Source organism: Stigmatopora nigra, chromosome 7 (assembly GCF_051989575.1).
Source record: "Stigmatopora nigra isolate UIUO_SnigA chromosome 7, RoL_Snig_1.1, whole genome shotgun sequence".
Lineage (NCBI taxonomy): Eukaryota > Metazoa > Chordata > Actinopteri > Syngnathiformes > Syngnathidae > Stigmatopora > Stigmatopora nigra.
This window is the reverse complement of record NC_135514.1, coordinates 13,363,694-13,379,374: the sequence shown is the minus strand read 5'-3', so window position 1 is coordinate 13,379,374 and position 15,681 is coordinate 13,363,694. Positions and strand designations below refer to the sequence as shown.

General features: G+C 39.1%; 4 protein-coding genes across 5 annotated transcripts in view; 2 read left to right on the top strand and 2 right to left on the bottom strand.

Annotated features, from left to right (window-relative positions):
- The first annotated feature begins 1,042 nt into the window (after positions 1-1,042).
- On the top strand, positions 1,043-3,670 carry LOC144198925 (m-AAA protease-interacting protein 1, mitochondrial). The gene is made up of 5 exons (XM_077720169.1): positions 1,043-1,498; positions 1,598-1,669; positions 2,187-2,310; positions 2,466-2,610; positions 3,452-3,670. The coding sequence occupies exons 1-5, from the start codon at positions 1,148-1,150 to the stop codon at positions 3,534-3,536; spliced, it is 777 nt and encodes a 258-aa protein (XP_077576295.1). The 5' UTR covers positions 1,043-1,147; the 3' UTR covers positions 3,537-3,670.
- On the bottom strand, positions 3,226-11,308 carry efhb (EF-hand domain family, member B). Its single transcript, XM_077720171.1, has 13 exons — positions 10,033-11,308; positions 9,892-9,951; positions 9,234-9,383; positions 8,991-9,165; positions 8,814-8,924; positions 8,311-8,428; positions 7,945-8,034; positions 7,810-7,877; positions 7,496-7,656; positions 6,549-6,756; positions 6,261-6,476; positions 6,010-6,191; positions 3,226-5,477 (listed from the first exon to the last, which is right to left on the bottom strand). Exons 1-13 carry the CDS (start codon positions 10,102-10,104, stop codon positions 5,331-5,333), a joined length of 1,758 nt encoding a protein of 585 aa, XP_077576297.1. The 5' UTR covers positions 10,105-11,308; the 3' UTR covers positions 3,226-5,330.
- On the top strand, positions 10,468-14,250 carry LOC144198926 (ras-related protein Rab-5A). Its single transcript, XM_077720170.1, has 6 exons — positions 10,468-10,719; positions 12,000-12,186; positions 12,271-12,422; positions 12,599-12,721; positions 13,223-13,316; positions 13,396-14,250. The coding sequence occupies exons 2-6, from the start codon at positions 12,021-12,023 to the stop codon at positions 13,509-13,511; spliced, it is 651 nt and encodes a 216-aa protein (XP_077576296.1). The 5' UTR covers positions 10,468-10,719; positions 12,000-12,020; the 3' UTR covers positions 13,512-14,250.
- znf385d (zinc finger protein 385D) overlaps positions 13,931-15,681 on the bottom strand; it is a 104,147-nt gene continuing 102,396 nt past the window's right edge. For both annotated transcript variants that reach the window (XM_077720167.1, XM_077720168.1), the window contains one exon: positions 13,931-15,259. In XM_077720167.1, the coding sequence (XP_077576293.1) occupies positions 15,254-15,259 (6 nt within the window). In that variant the 3' untranslated portion in view covers positions 13,931-15,253. The remainder of the gene's footprint in view (positions 15,260-15,681) is intronic.

Genomic DNA, 15,681 nt, shown 5'->3' with positions numbered 1-15,681 from the left:
AAACTTGTCAATTTTAAATGGCACCCTCATTTGCTCCTTCTGCTTTTAATCACACTTTGCCGCAATATGGCAATTATATCTAATATATAGATGAAATTAGGTTATGAATTTAGTCACAAACACACACACACCCACTCAAATACGCAAATTATAGACAACAGTGCCTTTTAGTGGCAGTTTTCTCACATAACCTTATTAACAATTCAGATAACGGCAGATTTTTGTCGCATTATCATTTAGAAAAGTTACTAAAAATGTTTTTTATGGCTTCAATAAAAATATAAAGTATGACATGTTTAGGAAGCCTGTGTTTTTGTATTGCTCTTGTACAATTCCTTCTAAATTTACATTTTTTTCCATCAAATGTAAGTAGAATTAATTGTAATATTGTATTTTACACTTTTTGGCATATTTTAAGAACATTATTTTCCAGTTTATTTGGTCCATACGTGCAAAAATGACCTACAACATATTAATGATCAACAAAATGAGAATAAAAAAATCTTATTTAAGTATTATAATAGCATATTATCTAATTGTGAGGCATTGACAACGATAGTTGACCAATCTATTTTGACTAATAGGTCATTATATAGCAAGAAGCACGTCTTAAATAGACAATATATGCAATAAACAAAAAACATGTTCGAAAGAACCCTTAAAACTGACTAATTGCTGCATAGTTAATGTGAAAGCGATTAAAAATAGATACATGGCGCCCTCTGTTGGGCATAGTGAGTAAAAGCAAGCACGTACAGTAGCAAAAGGCTGGTAAAAATGATATTTAAAAAAAACACTTACCTTATTACGTGTCATTAAACAAATTGTTGAATAAACAAGTGTTTGAATTCCCCATTCATAAGTAAGCAAACTTAAAATTAAATTTGTATAAAATAAACATTCATTTTAGGGAAAGTATATTCATGATCCTTATTATTAGGCAAGTCAGCACAATATATTTTACTACTACAATACAATATATTCAATTTTTCATGTCATTCCCTAATATCCAACTGTCTCTGAACGCAGCATCACACGAGCATTGTGGGTAATCAAAAATGGCTTGACTTGTGTAAGGTGTTCAAAATAAACGGGTATCAACCCTACTTACCGGTGCCGGTAACGACGCCTCCTCCCGGTCACTATCATGCTGCGGTTCGGTCGCCTCGCAACTAGCGGGGGACTCGTAGCTAACTCATCCGGGATATGTGGTCGAAGTACCGGCTTGACATGCAACGGGAGCCGGTGTCCTAGCCGGGCACTCAACAACCGCAAGATGACCGTCGCGGAAGACGTTGTGGCGCCCATTTCCATCGCTTCCACCGGGCATAGAACATTTTGCTCCCGGCCGGAGGGCTTCGACCTCCAGGCCGATGTCTCAGTGGTGGGCATCCCCGATCCGATCACATGGATTCGGTGTAAAGTACACTTATTCCTCGTTGATCTCTACTATGACCTGGGTGTCAATTCGGATGACTTTGAAAGAGGAGTGAAGCAGGTAGCGTGCAAAAATATTCCACGAGGTTACATCAATTTATATCTTTGTTAAAACCGAAAGTAAATAAAGTTTACACCCATATTTGTGTCTGTATTCCAGGCTTTTGTGCACATCTCCAAGACGATGTCCCAAGGGAAATATTTCCAACTCATCGGCATGGTTTCCGTTGAGGTAAAGAAGTCATTAATTAACAACCAGCTGCATCCTTTTACTATATCCTGGTTGTAAAACTCACGGTTCGCGGGCCTGAAGTGGTCCGGCAGGGGTACGAACCGGCCTGAAGTTATTCTGCTTTAAATGCATATATTTTCTTCGACAGGGGTGCCTAAAACATACTTTTGTGAGTTATGTGATCAAGTGAATGACTGCAATTTGCTTAATTTTCCCCCTGAATTTGAAAATGGTGCAGTTAGTGACATCCAATAGTTAGTTACAACCAAAAAAATGCCTAAAACCAAACAAAAGTTACCTATAAACAAGAAGCCTGGAAATTAACATTAAAAGTTCCAAATTTTACAGCGAGTGACCTGTAAGTGCTCTAAAATAACAAAAAAAGTGACATAAAATTAACTCCTTGCCTTCCATTAACAACGATAGCTGTCCAATTCACATTAACCCATTAATGTAGCTAGACATAATGTTGCGTGTCGTCTTTTGTATTTTTCTAAATGTTGCTTTTTGTTTTCAGATGATACGCTACATAGAGGAGAAGTGTCGCCCCCTATCGGAGCATCGCAAGCTAAATCTTGCCGTCTCCATGGACGATATCATATTAGTATTACCGGAGGATGTTTCTGTCGTCTTTGCGCCAGGTGACTTTTGCTGCTGAAAATGCAAAATATTAATTAGCATAATTTTGTAAGTAGAGGTAGCATTGTATTTTTTAAGTTTAGGTTGTAGCATATTTTGTAAGTTGAGGTAGCGTTGGGTATATAAGCTTCCCGTCATGTTTTTTGTTGTTTTGCAGGTCGAAAGTTTTGCACAATAGCTATGAGGGTTTGGTATCTGACGGCGCTGGATGGACCCGATGACCCTGAAGGCATCAAAATATTTAAAGTGGCCCCCGGAAAGGATGGCGTCCCACCCAAGAGAGTTGCCACGGCTGTCTACGAGTAAGCATAATGGCTTTAGAATTGGAAATGTTAGACCAAGTGTGTGAAAGTGGCGGCCCGGGGGCCAAATGTGGCCCGCCGCTTCATTTTTTATGGCCCGGGAAAGTCAATCATGAGTGCAGACTTTCTGTTTTAGGATCAAATTAAAATGAAGAGTATAGATGTATATTAAATTTATGGATTTTTCCCATTTTAAATCAATAATTGTCATTTTTTAATCCATTTTTTTCTGTTTTTAGTTCAAAAATAATTTTGTAAAATCTAAAAATATATTTTAAAAAAAGCTAAAATAAACATTTTTTTAGATCTATAAAATACTGAATACTTAGGGCTTTTAATCCATTTATAAAAATAAAAATATTATATCTAAAATGGTCCGGCCCACCTGAAACCAAGTTGGCCTTAAAGCAGCCCACGAACCTTGCGTTAGACTCCATTTTCAACAACAGCGTGCCTGATTGAAATACTTTCATTGATAAATTAACTTGTAAATCACGTATCAAATCTGCCTACTCTCAAATGATGCAACAGATTTTTTTAAAATAAAAAATAAATACAATTTATAAAAAAAATCTTATCTCACCTACACAGCATGCATCAGGATTTATTTGTATTTCTTTTTTTTCATTCCATAGCTAATTCTGCCTACCCACACTGCAATAAATCAATTATGTAAATGATCTCGCCTACACATAAAAACAACTTAAAATTTATTGAGCCCACCAACACATACTGTACAAACAAGTAATATTAATATTAGTTGTAATGTTCAGCAAAGCATGGCCAATTTCTTGAATGCCATTTTACATGAGCAACTTTAATTTTGAGATATTTCTTTCAGATTCCATCGTGAATTGACAAAAGGAGCATCTGAAAATTGGATGGTGACAACCATTTGGCATTGGAACTGGAATATAAAAGACTGAAAAAGTATCCATACGCAATGTACAAAAAAATGGCTTCTAAGTTCTTTAATTTGTCCCTTATTTTTATTATTGTGTTACTTTGTATATGTATTTTAAACTTTTAATAAACCATGACTTGATTTTGGACAACAAAACTTCACAAAGCCTAATTTTTGTCATATTTTTTACTGTCTTTTGCTACTTTAACTCTTGATGGAATTCATTTAGCCCATAAAAATGGATATAATAACCAGAATTTATACCAAATCGATCCGATTTGATTGCGCACTTACACTTATGTGTAAACTATTTATTTACTTTAATAACACAAACTCAACAAAAATGTATTTTCTATTTTTTTTCTTTTAACTTTCCTGTTTTTTTTTTAGTTTTTCAAAGCAAAAAAAAGCCATAACAACAATTACAGATCCTGTAAAATGAAAGTTAAAATGCCATTCACTAAAGAAAAGAATGTCATTAACGAGCATTTTAAATTTGTAAAATTTACGTCAGTATCAACAATTTGTGTTAACAAGTTTGCCAAATTTTAAATTTTAAAAAGTGGCTTAATATATTTAATAATGCTTCAAAGTGGGGGAAATGTTTTGGGCCGAAGCTAATGCTAGGTAGCGTTAGCTAGCACTAGAAAGGTAGCGTTAGCTGGCACTACCTAGGTAGCGTTAGCTAACACTACCCACTACCGTTAGCTAACACTAGCTAGGTAGCATTACCTAGCATTAGGTAGCATTAGCTAGCCTTAGGTAGCATTAGCTAGCCTTAGGTAGCATTAGCTAGCCTTAGGTAGCATTAGCTAGCCTTAGGTAGCATTAGCTAGCCTTAGGTAGCATTAGCTAGCCTTAGGTAGCGTTAGCTAGCATTATCTAGCGTTAGGTAGCTTTAGCTAGCATTAGGTAGCATTACCTAGCATTAGGTAGCATTAGGTAGCATTATCTACTGTTAGCTACTGTTATCTAGTGTTAGGTAGCGTTAGCTTGTGTTAGCTACTGTTATCTAGTGTTAGGTAGCGTTAGCTTGTGTTAGGTCGAGTAAGCTAGCATTAGGTAGCATTAGGTCATGTTAGCTAGCATTAGGTAGCATAAGCTAGCTAGCGACTGCTCAAAACACAGCCCCACTTACAAAAATAACAATGTGAAAAAATTCCGCATACCCCGAAAGTCATGGCGGTGCTGGTGGCTTATTTGTTCCTTCTTTTTATGAAATTTAAACCCATAGCTAACAACTATTTGGCACTAAAGAGTCCAAATGAGGTACTCTGATGATCATTGCAAGTCCTTTTTCGAACGCAAATACATAATGACCGTGCGTATCGAAAAAAAAAAAACATAACAGAAAAATATGTCAAGCACAAAAGCAACACGTTTTGCGTGCGTAAGATTAATTTTTCTGCGTGGTGGCTAATGAGATTAGCGATTCGGTGTCGACGGACGCAGGTTTTTAAACAATTTGTCAAGCCACCACGTCACTCCCTTCAAACGGGAACCAACACAAAGAAGGCACAAGCGGCACGGCACGTGTTATTAATGAATATTTTGAAGCATTTAAAACTATTTCACAGTTACGAGACGACGAGGCGGCGCGCCAACATGACGCTTGATTAATCCGCTTAGCGAAAGTGGTGTCAAAAGACCTGCGAGACGCCGTTAGTTAATTGTTTTTGTCTCTTTGATACAATTAGACGTCGCGTCTTCTATTCAGACTTTCATTAATCCGACTTTTTATGATTATACGGAGACATTAATTGCTACAATTATGACCAAAATGAAGGTAAATTGCTAAAACACAATGTTCTCGTGGCTACAAAGCTTTGATTTGCTTGAGTACCGTTCGGAATGCATCCACGCTCACTTCGCCTTTGGGGTGTCGTGTAGATGCTAGCTTCCAGGCCTCGTCGAATATTTTTTCGGGAATGCTGGCGCCCAAGTTCTTGAAGATATCTGTGAGCTGGTGGCAGTAAATCAAAGAAAGAAAATCAAATTTAAACATTAGTTATAACAATTATCATTGGTCTTCCGTATTGAACCAATTGTAGTACAATACCGCTGTTAACATAAGACCGCAGTACCAAAAATGCAGTACCAAAACTGCAGTACCAAAGCTGCAGTACCAAAACTGCAGTACCAAAAAAACTGCAGTACCAAAAAAACTGCAGTACCAAAAAAACTGCAGTACCAAAAAAACTGCAGTACCAAAAAAACTGCAGTACCAAAAAAACTGCAGTACCAAAAAACTGCAGTACCAAAAAACTGCAGTACCAAAAAACTGCAGTACCAAAAAAATGCAGTACCAAAAAAATGCAGTACCAAAAAAATGCAGTACCAAAAAAATGCAGTTCCAATAAAATGCAGTACCAAAAAAACACACTACCAAAAACGCACTACCAAAAACGCACTACCAAAAACGCACTACCAAAAACGCACTACCAAAAACGCACTACCAAAAATGACACTGTAAAACCCAATTCAACACATTGTACCTCTTTCTTGGTGCGGGGACAGAATAAGTCCTCCTGGTGTATCCCTTGGCGTGTATACACAGACGGCAGCAGAAGATCCAACGCCATGGTCATGTCACCGTAGTTTATCGTGTCATCGATCTTGCGGACTCGGGGTGCCGCGATGTCGTTACGGATGGTCGGGATGCCAAAAGTACGAGTTTCTGTGGGGAAGACGGTAGAATATGGTGGAATATGACCTCTGTCTTAGAATCGAAGTAAACCGGATTTACTATATGGTCGTGGCTCTCTAGTGGCGGCGCCAATGGCAGAAGACGTGGTGACGTAGCGGTCCATTGCGGAATCGTGTCGGGGGACGGTCCTCACGGCTCTCTGGGAGTGGCCTATGCTGAATGGCTCCAGGTCATCGCTTTTTAACAGAGCGCCGGGATCCGGGAGTCCGGATGTTCTGGAGTTGGGGTCGGCTTGGGGGGCGGTCTGGAACATGGCTGGATGGATGTACGAAAGTATTTGAAGGGAGTCATTGGTATTTGGGGATACTGCATAGGAGTGGACCTTACCATCCCTGACCAGGTGTTGCTCCCGTCTTCCCAGTGGCAGCTTTTCCTTGAAATTGAGGAAATTGGAGAACTCCAGGAAGTCGATGAATCCGTCACGGTCCTTGTCGCATTCTTCGAAGACTTCATCTAAGACGACGTCGGTGATCTCCACCTTGAAGTGACGGCACACTTGCCGCAGGTCGTCCGTGTCAATGCGTCCTTGGCTTTTCTGAATACAAGAAGTCAACAAAATGGTGGAGATATAAAAGCAAACATTCGTGGTTTAGCACAATGAATTTTCTATGTTAGTATGTTGCCATATGAATTGAGTCATGAGTCCCTAATTTAGTGTTGTTACAGATTAAAACATTTAAGACATATTTATAAAGAATGGCTATCTGCATTATGGTAGGATGGCAATGCTATGCTAAAGTTAGCTCCGACTTAATGAAAAGTAGATTCTTTGGTGGTTTTACATTGGCTTTGAACACTGTGGTTATTCTTATTATTTTTAAATCCAACCTCTATAGGCTAACATATTTTACTCCTAGCGCTAACAGCCATTAGCTCGGAGTTAATGAAACTACTACTGTAAGCTAATGTTATTGTATTTGTTTTAAACTTGATTATAAAAAGAAGTGCTTCGATGGTTTCAAACTGGCTTTGATATCTATAGGCTAGCATATTTTGGTCATATTTTTATGTTAGCAAGACGTTGACTAGCAATGACTTAATGAAATTACCATAAAATAAAAATTAATGTCAAGTGGATTTAATTTATTTTCTAATCTTGTTTTTAAAAAGGAAATGGTTTGATTATTTTGGATAAGATGTAAACACTACAGTTAAACAAACCTTGACACTGTTCAGATTTTAAAAAAATATATATATTTCAAACTCAAAATCAAGTTGTTAGATAATTAATATCTGTTCATCTATTTTTAAAAAGGCAATTTTGTCTTTAATACCTTGTCATAGTGCCTGAAGGCCTCCAACAGTGACGAGAAGTTTTGGAAATTGAGAACCTTGAGACGATTTCGCACAGCGTTAGCTAGACAATAATGGCGTTCCTCGGCCCTCGGGCGTTTGCCCGCCGGCTGGTTTCCCACGTGGATCAGTTCTGCGACACCTTCATGGGAAAAAAATAACAGGATCATATGTTATGGCTCAGGTTTCTTTTAACTAGGTCTACAATGTCTTCTGTGTCTTATGTTTGTCTTGTTACTAATCAAATCTAAAAATGTTAGCATTTTGGCGCTAGCTCAATGAAAAAAAAATGCACCGAAATCGTCCATAGGTGGAGCGTATCCAAAGGCGTGGTCTGGCGATAACTCCACGTTGTTTCCTCTCCTTGATAAAATCAAAACGTGAGTTAGGAACGTTGCCATTTATACATTTTCAAGCAAAAAAAACTAACTTTTTGCTGCTGTATGCATTCCCAATGAGCTGTTGCAACTTTTCCTTGCTGTCAGGAGCTCTCTTCCAATCAGCTCTCGGATTGACGGGCCTTAAGAAAATGAAATTATTTTTCAAAATAATCAGGAATAAAAAAATGTTCAGAATATATGAACTAAAAGCAATGTCATATCATGATTAACTAGTATTAATCCACGTATGAGGCGCATAAGATTGGAAGCCACACTGTTGGATTTGTAGAACATTCAAGTCTTGTGTGCGCCTTATAGTACGGAAGATACGGTATAAAAATGTTATAGCATTTAAAGTGAGTGGCGTATGGGATGGAACTAAAATCAAAACACGGAATAAACATTTTTTAAGTGACCTGGATTCTCCTATCCAATGCAGACATCTGTTGACAATGCTCCCATTAGTCAAATACGGTGTCGTCACCCCAAAACGGCTGTTTTTATTGAAGTTGTACTTTCTGTCAACCTGCTCCCCTGCAACACAATGATTAACAGTTCATTAGACAAGATCAATATAAGCATAATTTTACATTTTTTTGTGGAACTGGCAACCTGGATTCAAAATATGATTACTTTTTAATAAAAAAAACACAACAGGAAAAAACTGTCATTTTCTTACTTTGCCTTTGACTTTCCTAATGTGCTTTTCAATTGAAAACGAGAAAACCAAAGAGAATGAATAACTAAATAGCAAAATAAAATGCCATTGGTGTATTTCAATGACAAAATATATAAAAATGTCCCTTCTATTTATATTAATTCATTTATTTTCCAAATTTAGCCACTCCTCTCATTCCATAGACCCAACCTAGATTGCACTGTAAACCTGACATTTCATTTTAATTTAGACAAAACTCACCAATAAAGAATCCATTGTGAGTACGGACATAAAGATCATGCCCCTGCTGATCCTCCTTTTCATAATCCTTCGCCGTTTTCGCAGGATAAATGATCTGACCGGCGTCCATGCCTACGACAGACAACAAAACCCATGAGCGATTGGACCCGGAACAAACAGATCTAATTCTAAGGTTACCGAGATTGGTCTTTTTCCCGAACGTTGTCTTCTCGTTGTAAGGCAAAGGAAAACCGCTACTGTCTGGCTTGCGTCCCAACGGCGCCTTGTGACGTGAAGCGTAAACGGATTCTTCCAGCTCTTGTAATGTTTGTTGCAACTCAGTCTGTGGCGGTGGGTTAATCAACATGGCCGCCTGTTGACAAAAAAAATGAAAATTGATATGGCATAAAAACAGACAGAGTAGAATACATTTTAAATTACAGTCAATGGGACTGAAGGCCTATTGCAGAGCCCATGAATCAGGGTGTGGGACACTTGGGGGTCCTCAGCTTTTCCGTGGTGCAATCGGATCATGCCTGGCCCTGGTTGGATGCTGTTATGGTACTTTTGGACTGCAGGGGGTGTCGGAGCCTACACAAAAAAAAGCAAAGGAGTAAAATCGACCTGACAATGATTCACAAACACACGGGGTTTAAATAGTTGACAAGAGCTGATTACCAAATCACGAGCAGCTGGTTACAAGATGAAGGGAAGGCATATAAAGCACACACAAGTATATTTTAATCAATGTTAATGTAATTTGTTGATCAATTTCTTTAAAAAAAATAATGTCATTCTTACACTGGGCAACAATGTTTTATGTGAATTAATATTTCATTCATTTTCAATGCACATAATCCTCATGAGGGTTACAGAGGGTGCTGAAGCCTATAATAGCTAAATAAGAGCAATATGTGAGGTACACCCTGAATTAGTTGCTAGCCAATGCTAACCACTTTACCACCGTGCTAACACTAAATGAATAATACAAGATGAAATTAGCATTTTTATGCTCCCTGACTTGTGTTATATAGTTGGAAAATGTCTTAAATGAGGAATTTGACAAGACATTTAAAGTATTTGGCGTTTTAAAACTTACCCTTTTTAATTCTTGAAGGCAAGCCGCAACTCTGTCACCAATTGGATTTATTTTTCCAGCCTGTTCAAAAAAAAAAAAACATTTACTCTCAGTAAGCTATATCAAGTTAGAGAGGCCAATGTAATGACATTTTGTACTTACCCTCGGCATGTATGTCATTCTCAGGGAGTCCGACATACCGATGTTTCTTCGACTTTTAATATTTACAGCCATTTTTATCCAAAACAACAAAGCTAAATGTTTCTTAGGGTAGGAAACATAAGGGCTAGCTTCCTAACCGTTTTTCGTTGCCTAGCAACATTTCAAACTCGGTATTAAATTCGACATTTTTTTTCATTAGCAAACAAAAGAAGAGCATTTCTTAATGAACGCAACATTAGGAAAACCTGTGCGGAAAATATAATGGAGAAAATATATATATTTTACATGACGCGCAGTTGATAATGGACGAGTTATATAGCTACAGTTTTAAAACGACGGCGTTTAGCGTTGTTTTCTGAGTCTAGTTTGGTGTTTTGTCCCTCGAGGAGTATGTCTACTTAATAGAAAACATCCCAAAATGATAAGAATGGAGCCGAGCGTATGATTGGCGGTGCTCGGTGAGACGTAGGAGGATTGCCAGTTGCGGTCATACGATCTGTCATCATCGCTCGTTCAAAGCCAACAGGGAAGTTGAGACAAGTGGCGGAGCCTACTGGAAGAAAGAATAAAAATAATCGAATGTTTCACTAAATCTACCGGACATTAAACTACCTGATTTTTGTTGTTTTTTTCTTCTGGGGGGCTCTCCATAAGCAGCATTCGGCAGCGTCGTCGTCTCTTAGCTGGGTGAGTATACCAGACGTTAGCCGGTAGCTAACCAACCGGGGAGTCGGCTCCACCCGGCGCGGCCGCGGAGAAATAAACGCCCGACGCCGAGTACGGTGCCTCCTTTTACGGGGGTAACTATTAGCTACAGCCGGCCTCTGACGACACCACCGGAGAGGGTCTAGCTAATGAACTAGCACGGCGGTTCTGTTGAGACCGACCGGAGGAATTGGAAGCACTAGTTGTGTGATAAACGCGGACGTCTATGAAGCATTTGGACCCCATTTTGGGGCAAAAAGAGATAGTGACGTTAGCCAGCTGTTAGCCAGTGACTGCTAACGTCATAGCTGTCATTAGCCGTACACACCCAAATGTGCGTTACATATCTCGGTTTAACGAAGCCGAATTCGAACTAGGACACTCGGCACGTCGGTGCGTTGGAGTGACAACGCACGCCGTAAAGCGCACTTTGTTACCGGCGAATCTTTGGCTTCCCGTTACGACGCCACGAACGTACAAGCTAGCCTCTTGGCTAACGCCTGTTAGCTTAATGCTAATTCACGTTCAAAACAACAACATGCGGGCACGTTGTTAAAATTGCTCTAGACATGCGAATCTTATTAAGACGACGGTTATCGGCTAACAATTGTGATTGTGAACCATTTTTCTGTCGCGTCATGTTCTAAAAGTATATGCCCCCGAATTCCCATATTGTTTTCTAGGAATCTTATTTTATCATCACCTTTCTTGACCCATGGCCTAAATTGATGACGATGTCAGACTCTAAATGACAATAGCAAGTCTTGTCACATAGCTATAGTCACTATTTGCTGAATTTGTCAGAGTAACCAGTTGTTGTTTACTGTTTGACAACCGGAATACCAAAAACATTCCGATGACATAAACAGTTTTACAACTGTTGATTTTTGGCTCCCATTGTTGGTGATATATGCCATTTGAACTGGGACATTCAATTTCAGTAGTAAATTGATGTTTATTGTCGTTAATGGCGCTAAAATATGATCAAATCGAAGATATAGATCACTCTAGTTCTTTTTCCCCCTAAATTTGTTGGTTATATGCTTAATTGTTTAATATGTACACTTTATAAAAAATGGTTCCTCAAACTAAGGTCCTGCATCTCCAATTCGGACCATAATTTTTCCTCATCTTCTGTTCAATTCCAACCGAGACCTACAAAGACACCATTAGATGAGAAAAAAGGAAAAACAGACAGTTGGAAGAAGGAAAACAAAGTTTTGAACCTGTTCTTCTATGTATTTGCACACCATCCACAACAGGAAGCTTCCGGAGAAAGCGACATGGCAAATAGAGGCGGAGCTACCCGCCCCAATGGGCCCAACGCCGGCAACAAAATCTGCCAGTTCAAGCTGGTCCTCCTGGGGGAGTCGGCAGTGGGTAAGTCGAGTCTGGTACTCCGCTTCGTCAAGGGACAGTTCCACGAATTCCAGGAGAGCACCATCGGAGGTTTGTTTGGGCCGCTCGATTTGATAATCCCACTCCCAAGATGGCCGACAATAGCGTATTTATGGCCGTCGGACTTCCCAACAGCCGCCTTCCTGACTCAGACGGTATGCTTGGACGACACGACGGTCAAGTTTGAAATCTGGGACACAGCTGGTCAAGAACGTTACCATAGTCTGGCGCCTATGTACTACAGAAACGCTCAGGCCGCCATTGTTGTCTACGATATCACTAACGAGGTATGTTATCGCAAAGTAGGGGTCTCCAACTCTGGTCCTCGAGGGTCCTAAAGTGTATTTAAATTAGGTGGATGTTTGAATTTTTTGGAATCTTTGTAACTTGAATTTCTTCTGGGATATGTTGTAAGTTGGGACGTTTGTTTGTAAGTAGAGGTAATGTTTATATTTCTGTCCAGGAGTCGTTTGTGCGGGCAAAAAACTGGGTGAAGGAGCTCCAGAGACAAGCTAGCCCTAACATCGTTATCGCGTTGGCAGGCAACAAAGCAGATCTTGCTAGCAAGAGGGCGCTCGATTTTCAGGTGGGTCAACAAGTCATCAATGTAGAAAGGGCTGGACCCTTTATATTATTAGGTAGCTGCTAATTTATGAAACTAGCGTCATTAAAAGTACATTTTCCAGATTTTTTGGGTGTTTAAAATGATAGCATTTTTGTCTTCAAGCTAGTTTAAAAAAAATATATATACATTTTTTGGACCGTTTTCCTTTTAACTAGTGGATTATGAAACTGGAATTCCTGTAAACAAGGAATACTAATGAGAAATGAAGGCATTATTTTTGGACTGTTTACCTTTTCACTACTGGATTATGAAACTGGAATTCCTGTAAACAAGGAATACAAATTAAAAAATAGTCATTCTTCAACTATCCCTATATTAAATAAATTACATTTCCATACCTACAAACTAAAAAATACATACAACACAATAACTGCCAATTAGAATTTACAAAAAGTACCATTTAACAGCTAAATTATTTAATTCTCCATAAACAAATCAATAACAAAATTCATCTCTCACCAGGACGCCCAATCCTACGCCGACGACAACAGTCTCCTCTTCATGGAGACGTCGGCCAAGACATCCATGAACGTCAACGAAATCTTCATGGCCATCGGTAAGCAAACAAACTCCAAACATATCCCCACTAGCGCTAACTGCTAACCGCTAACACAATTCCCCACCCCCCACCCCAGCCAAGAAACTCCCCAAGAACGAACCCCAAGCCGCCAGCGCCGGCAGCGGCCGCAATCGAGGAGTCGACTTGACCGAGACGGCCCAAACCGGAGGCCGCACTTGCTGCAGTACCTAGAGATCGCCACCAGGTGACGTGCGTCCCTGCCGTTTTTTCGGACGTCCATTGACCGCAAATACACACACACACACTCACTTCAGCTTCCTTACTTGCTCCTCACAAACCCCGCCCCTTTTGGTCCAGAATAGCGAAAGACTTTGTATAGCTGAATTTCTAAAAAAAAAAAAAAACTAATTTTGTCCATTTCCCCCTCAACCCCCCCACCATTTTTTAAAAAGTGCACACCTGTATGCATGTTATCACTACAACAACGCCTGGCGCCCCCTATCTTGACTAACCCCTCCTAACACCCCCCAAAATATTCCCAATCCCAACTCAACAAACCTTAAACCCCGCCCCCAAACTTTTGAGAGAGAAAAAATGACCACACAACAAAGAAAACAAGAGATTCCGAACAATTGTACAGTTGGTTCTGCTTTTTATTTTGTATTCATTCTCTTCTTGTCTCCCAACTGGTAAAGCTGTGGTGTTTTTCTTTTTTTTTCTTTTTTTTAAAATGATTATTCTAATTAGCTCTGTGTAGTGTTATTAACAAAACAAAAGCAAGATAAAAAATAATAATAATCAAATCTCTGGTGTCACGTTGCAAATGAACTTTTAACCGCATTGCACACAGTGTTGATCATCATGTTCTTCATTTTATACGAAAGAGTCGTCGACGGCTTTTAACCACGCTTTCGAGCCCGGACGGTTTTTCAGTGTCTGAATACGACTTAATAAATTCAATAAAGATTGAGTCTCTTGTAAGATTTTTTTGAGGATTTACCTAGCGTGGCCACCAGAGGGCAGTAGCGCACCACCATCAAGGCCCCCTTGAGCTTTTAAACCGCAAAGTTAGCGTTTCATCATCTTTTCAAAGGATTTAAAAGGGGAGTCAGCGTGTTTTAGACATATGCTGATCCCCCCTAAAATTCCCCAAAACTTAGTTTGAGCTCACCTTGCTGTTGCCATGAGGACAGCCATCTTGCTTAAAGCATGGCTTACAAATTAATGGTTTTTAAGTCATTTTTATGCTGAAATTAAACTATTTAGTGCCTATCTTTACATGGTAAAAATATGATTATATTAAATACGATACGTACATGCAATTGGAATGCCACCTTGTAGTTGTCTGGGTTAGGCTCCAGCACCCCCGCAAGGCCTAAAAGGAAAAGCTTAATGGAGAATTAATGGGAAAGACATAAGTACATTAAATTGTATTTATAATAAATGACTGAACAATGAGACTAATTAAAAAAATGCAAAAAAAATAGTAAATATTAATCTAATAGTATGTAAAATAATTAAGGATGTGTAATAAATCATTTTTTAAATAAAAAAGTTAAATATTTTGAATTAATATTGGTTTTAATTGTTTTTGTTAGGTAATTTTCTCTTGCATTCTTTTTAATTAATAAATAATTAATAATATATTTGTGCTAGGGGGGAAAAATGCTTAAATATTTCAAATATAATTACTCACCAATTTGTATTATTTGATAGTGAACGCCCAAAGCGTCATTTTTCCACGCTAAGTTTTCCCAAACGTCCGTCAAACACGAATAGTACTTGTCAATCAAAGCCTGAAGACTCCTCATGGTTCTCCCGGTGAAGCTAACGAAGAAACGTCTCATTAGCTGCCTCGGGCGACCTCCACGTAATGGCGTCTCCTCTGTGATTGACGGCTCCATCCATTATTGTCATTAGCGACTCAGGCAGGTGAAACGGACGCCTTGACTTTGTCGCACGTGCTTCGAACGTCATGACTCCCAAAAAAAGAAAAAAAAAACATGTTATTAGTACAGTAAAATGTCAAAAAGCGCCCCCATTTTTTAACCCATACTGGAAAGGACAAATATTTTCCATTTTCTCTACCGTTTATCTTCACAAGGCTCCCTGGGGTGCTGGAGTCAATCCCAGCTACCTATTGAATTGATGGCCAGCCAATCAGAAGGCACAAGTAGACAAAGTACAACCATTTATAGCTAGGGGCAATGGAAAGTGTTAGCTAGCTAGCTTAGCATCCATTTTTTTTAGCATGTAGGAGGTACCCAAATACCCACAAAAAAGCCACACAGGGATGACCCACTAAGGATCAATCTCTTGACCCTAGAACTGTTTGTCCAAAGCACTTTACCAGCTAGCTAGCTTAGCATAACCTAGCATGCATGTTTTTGGCATTTGGGAG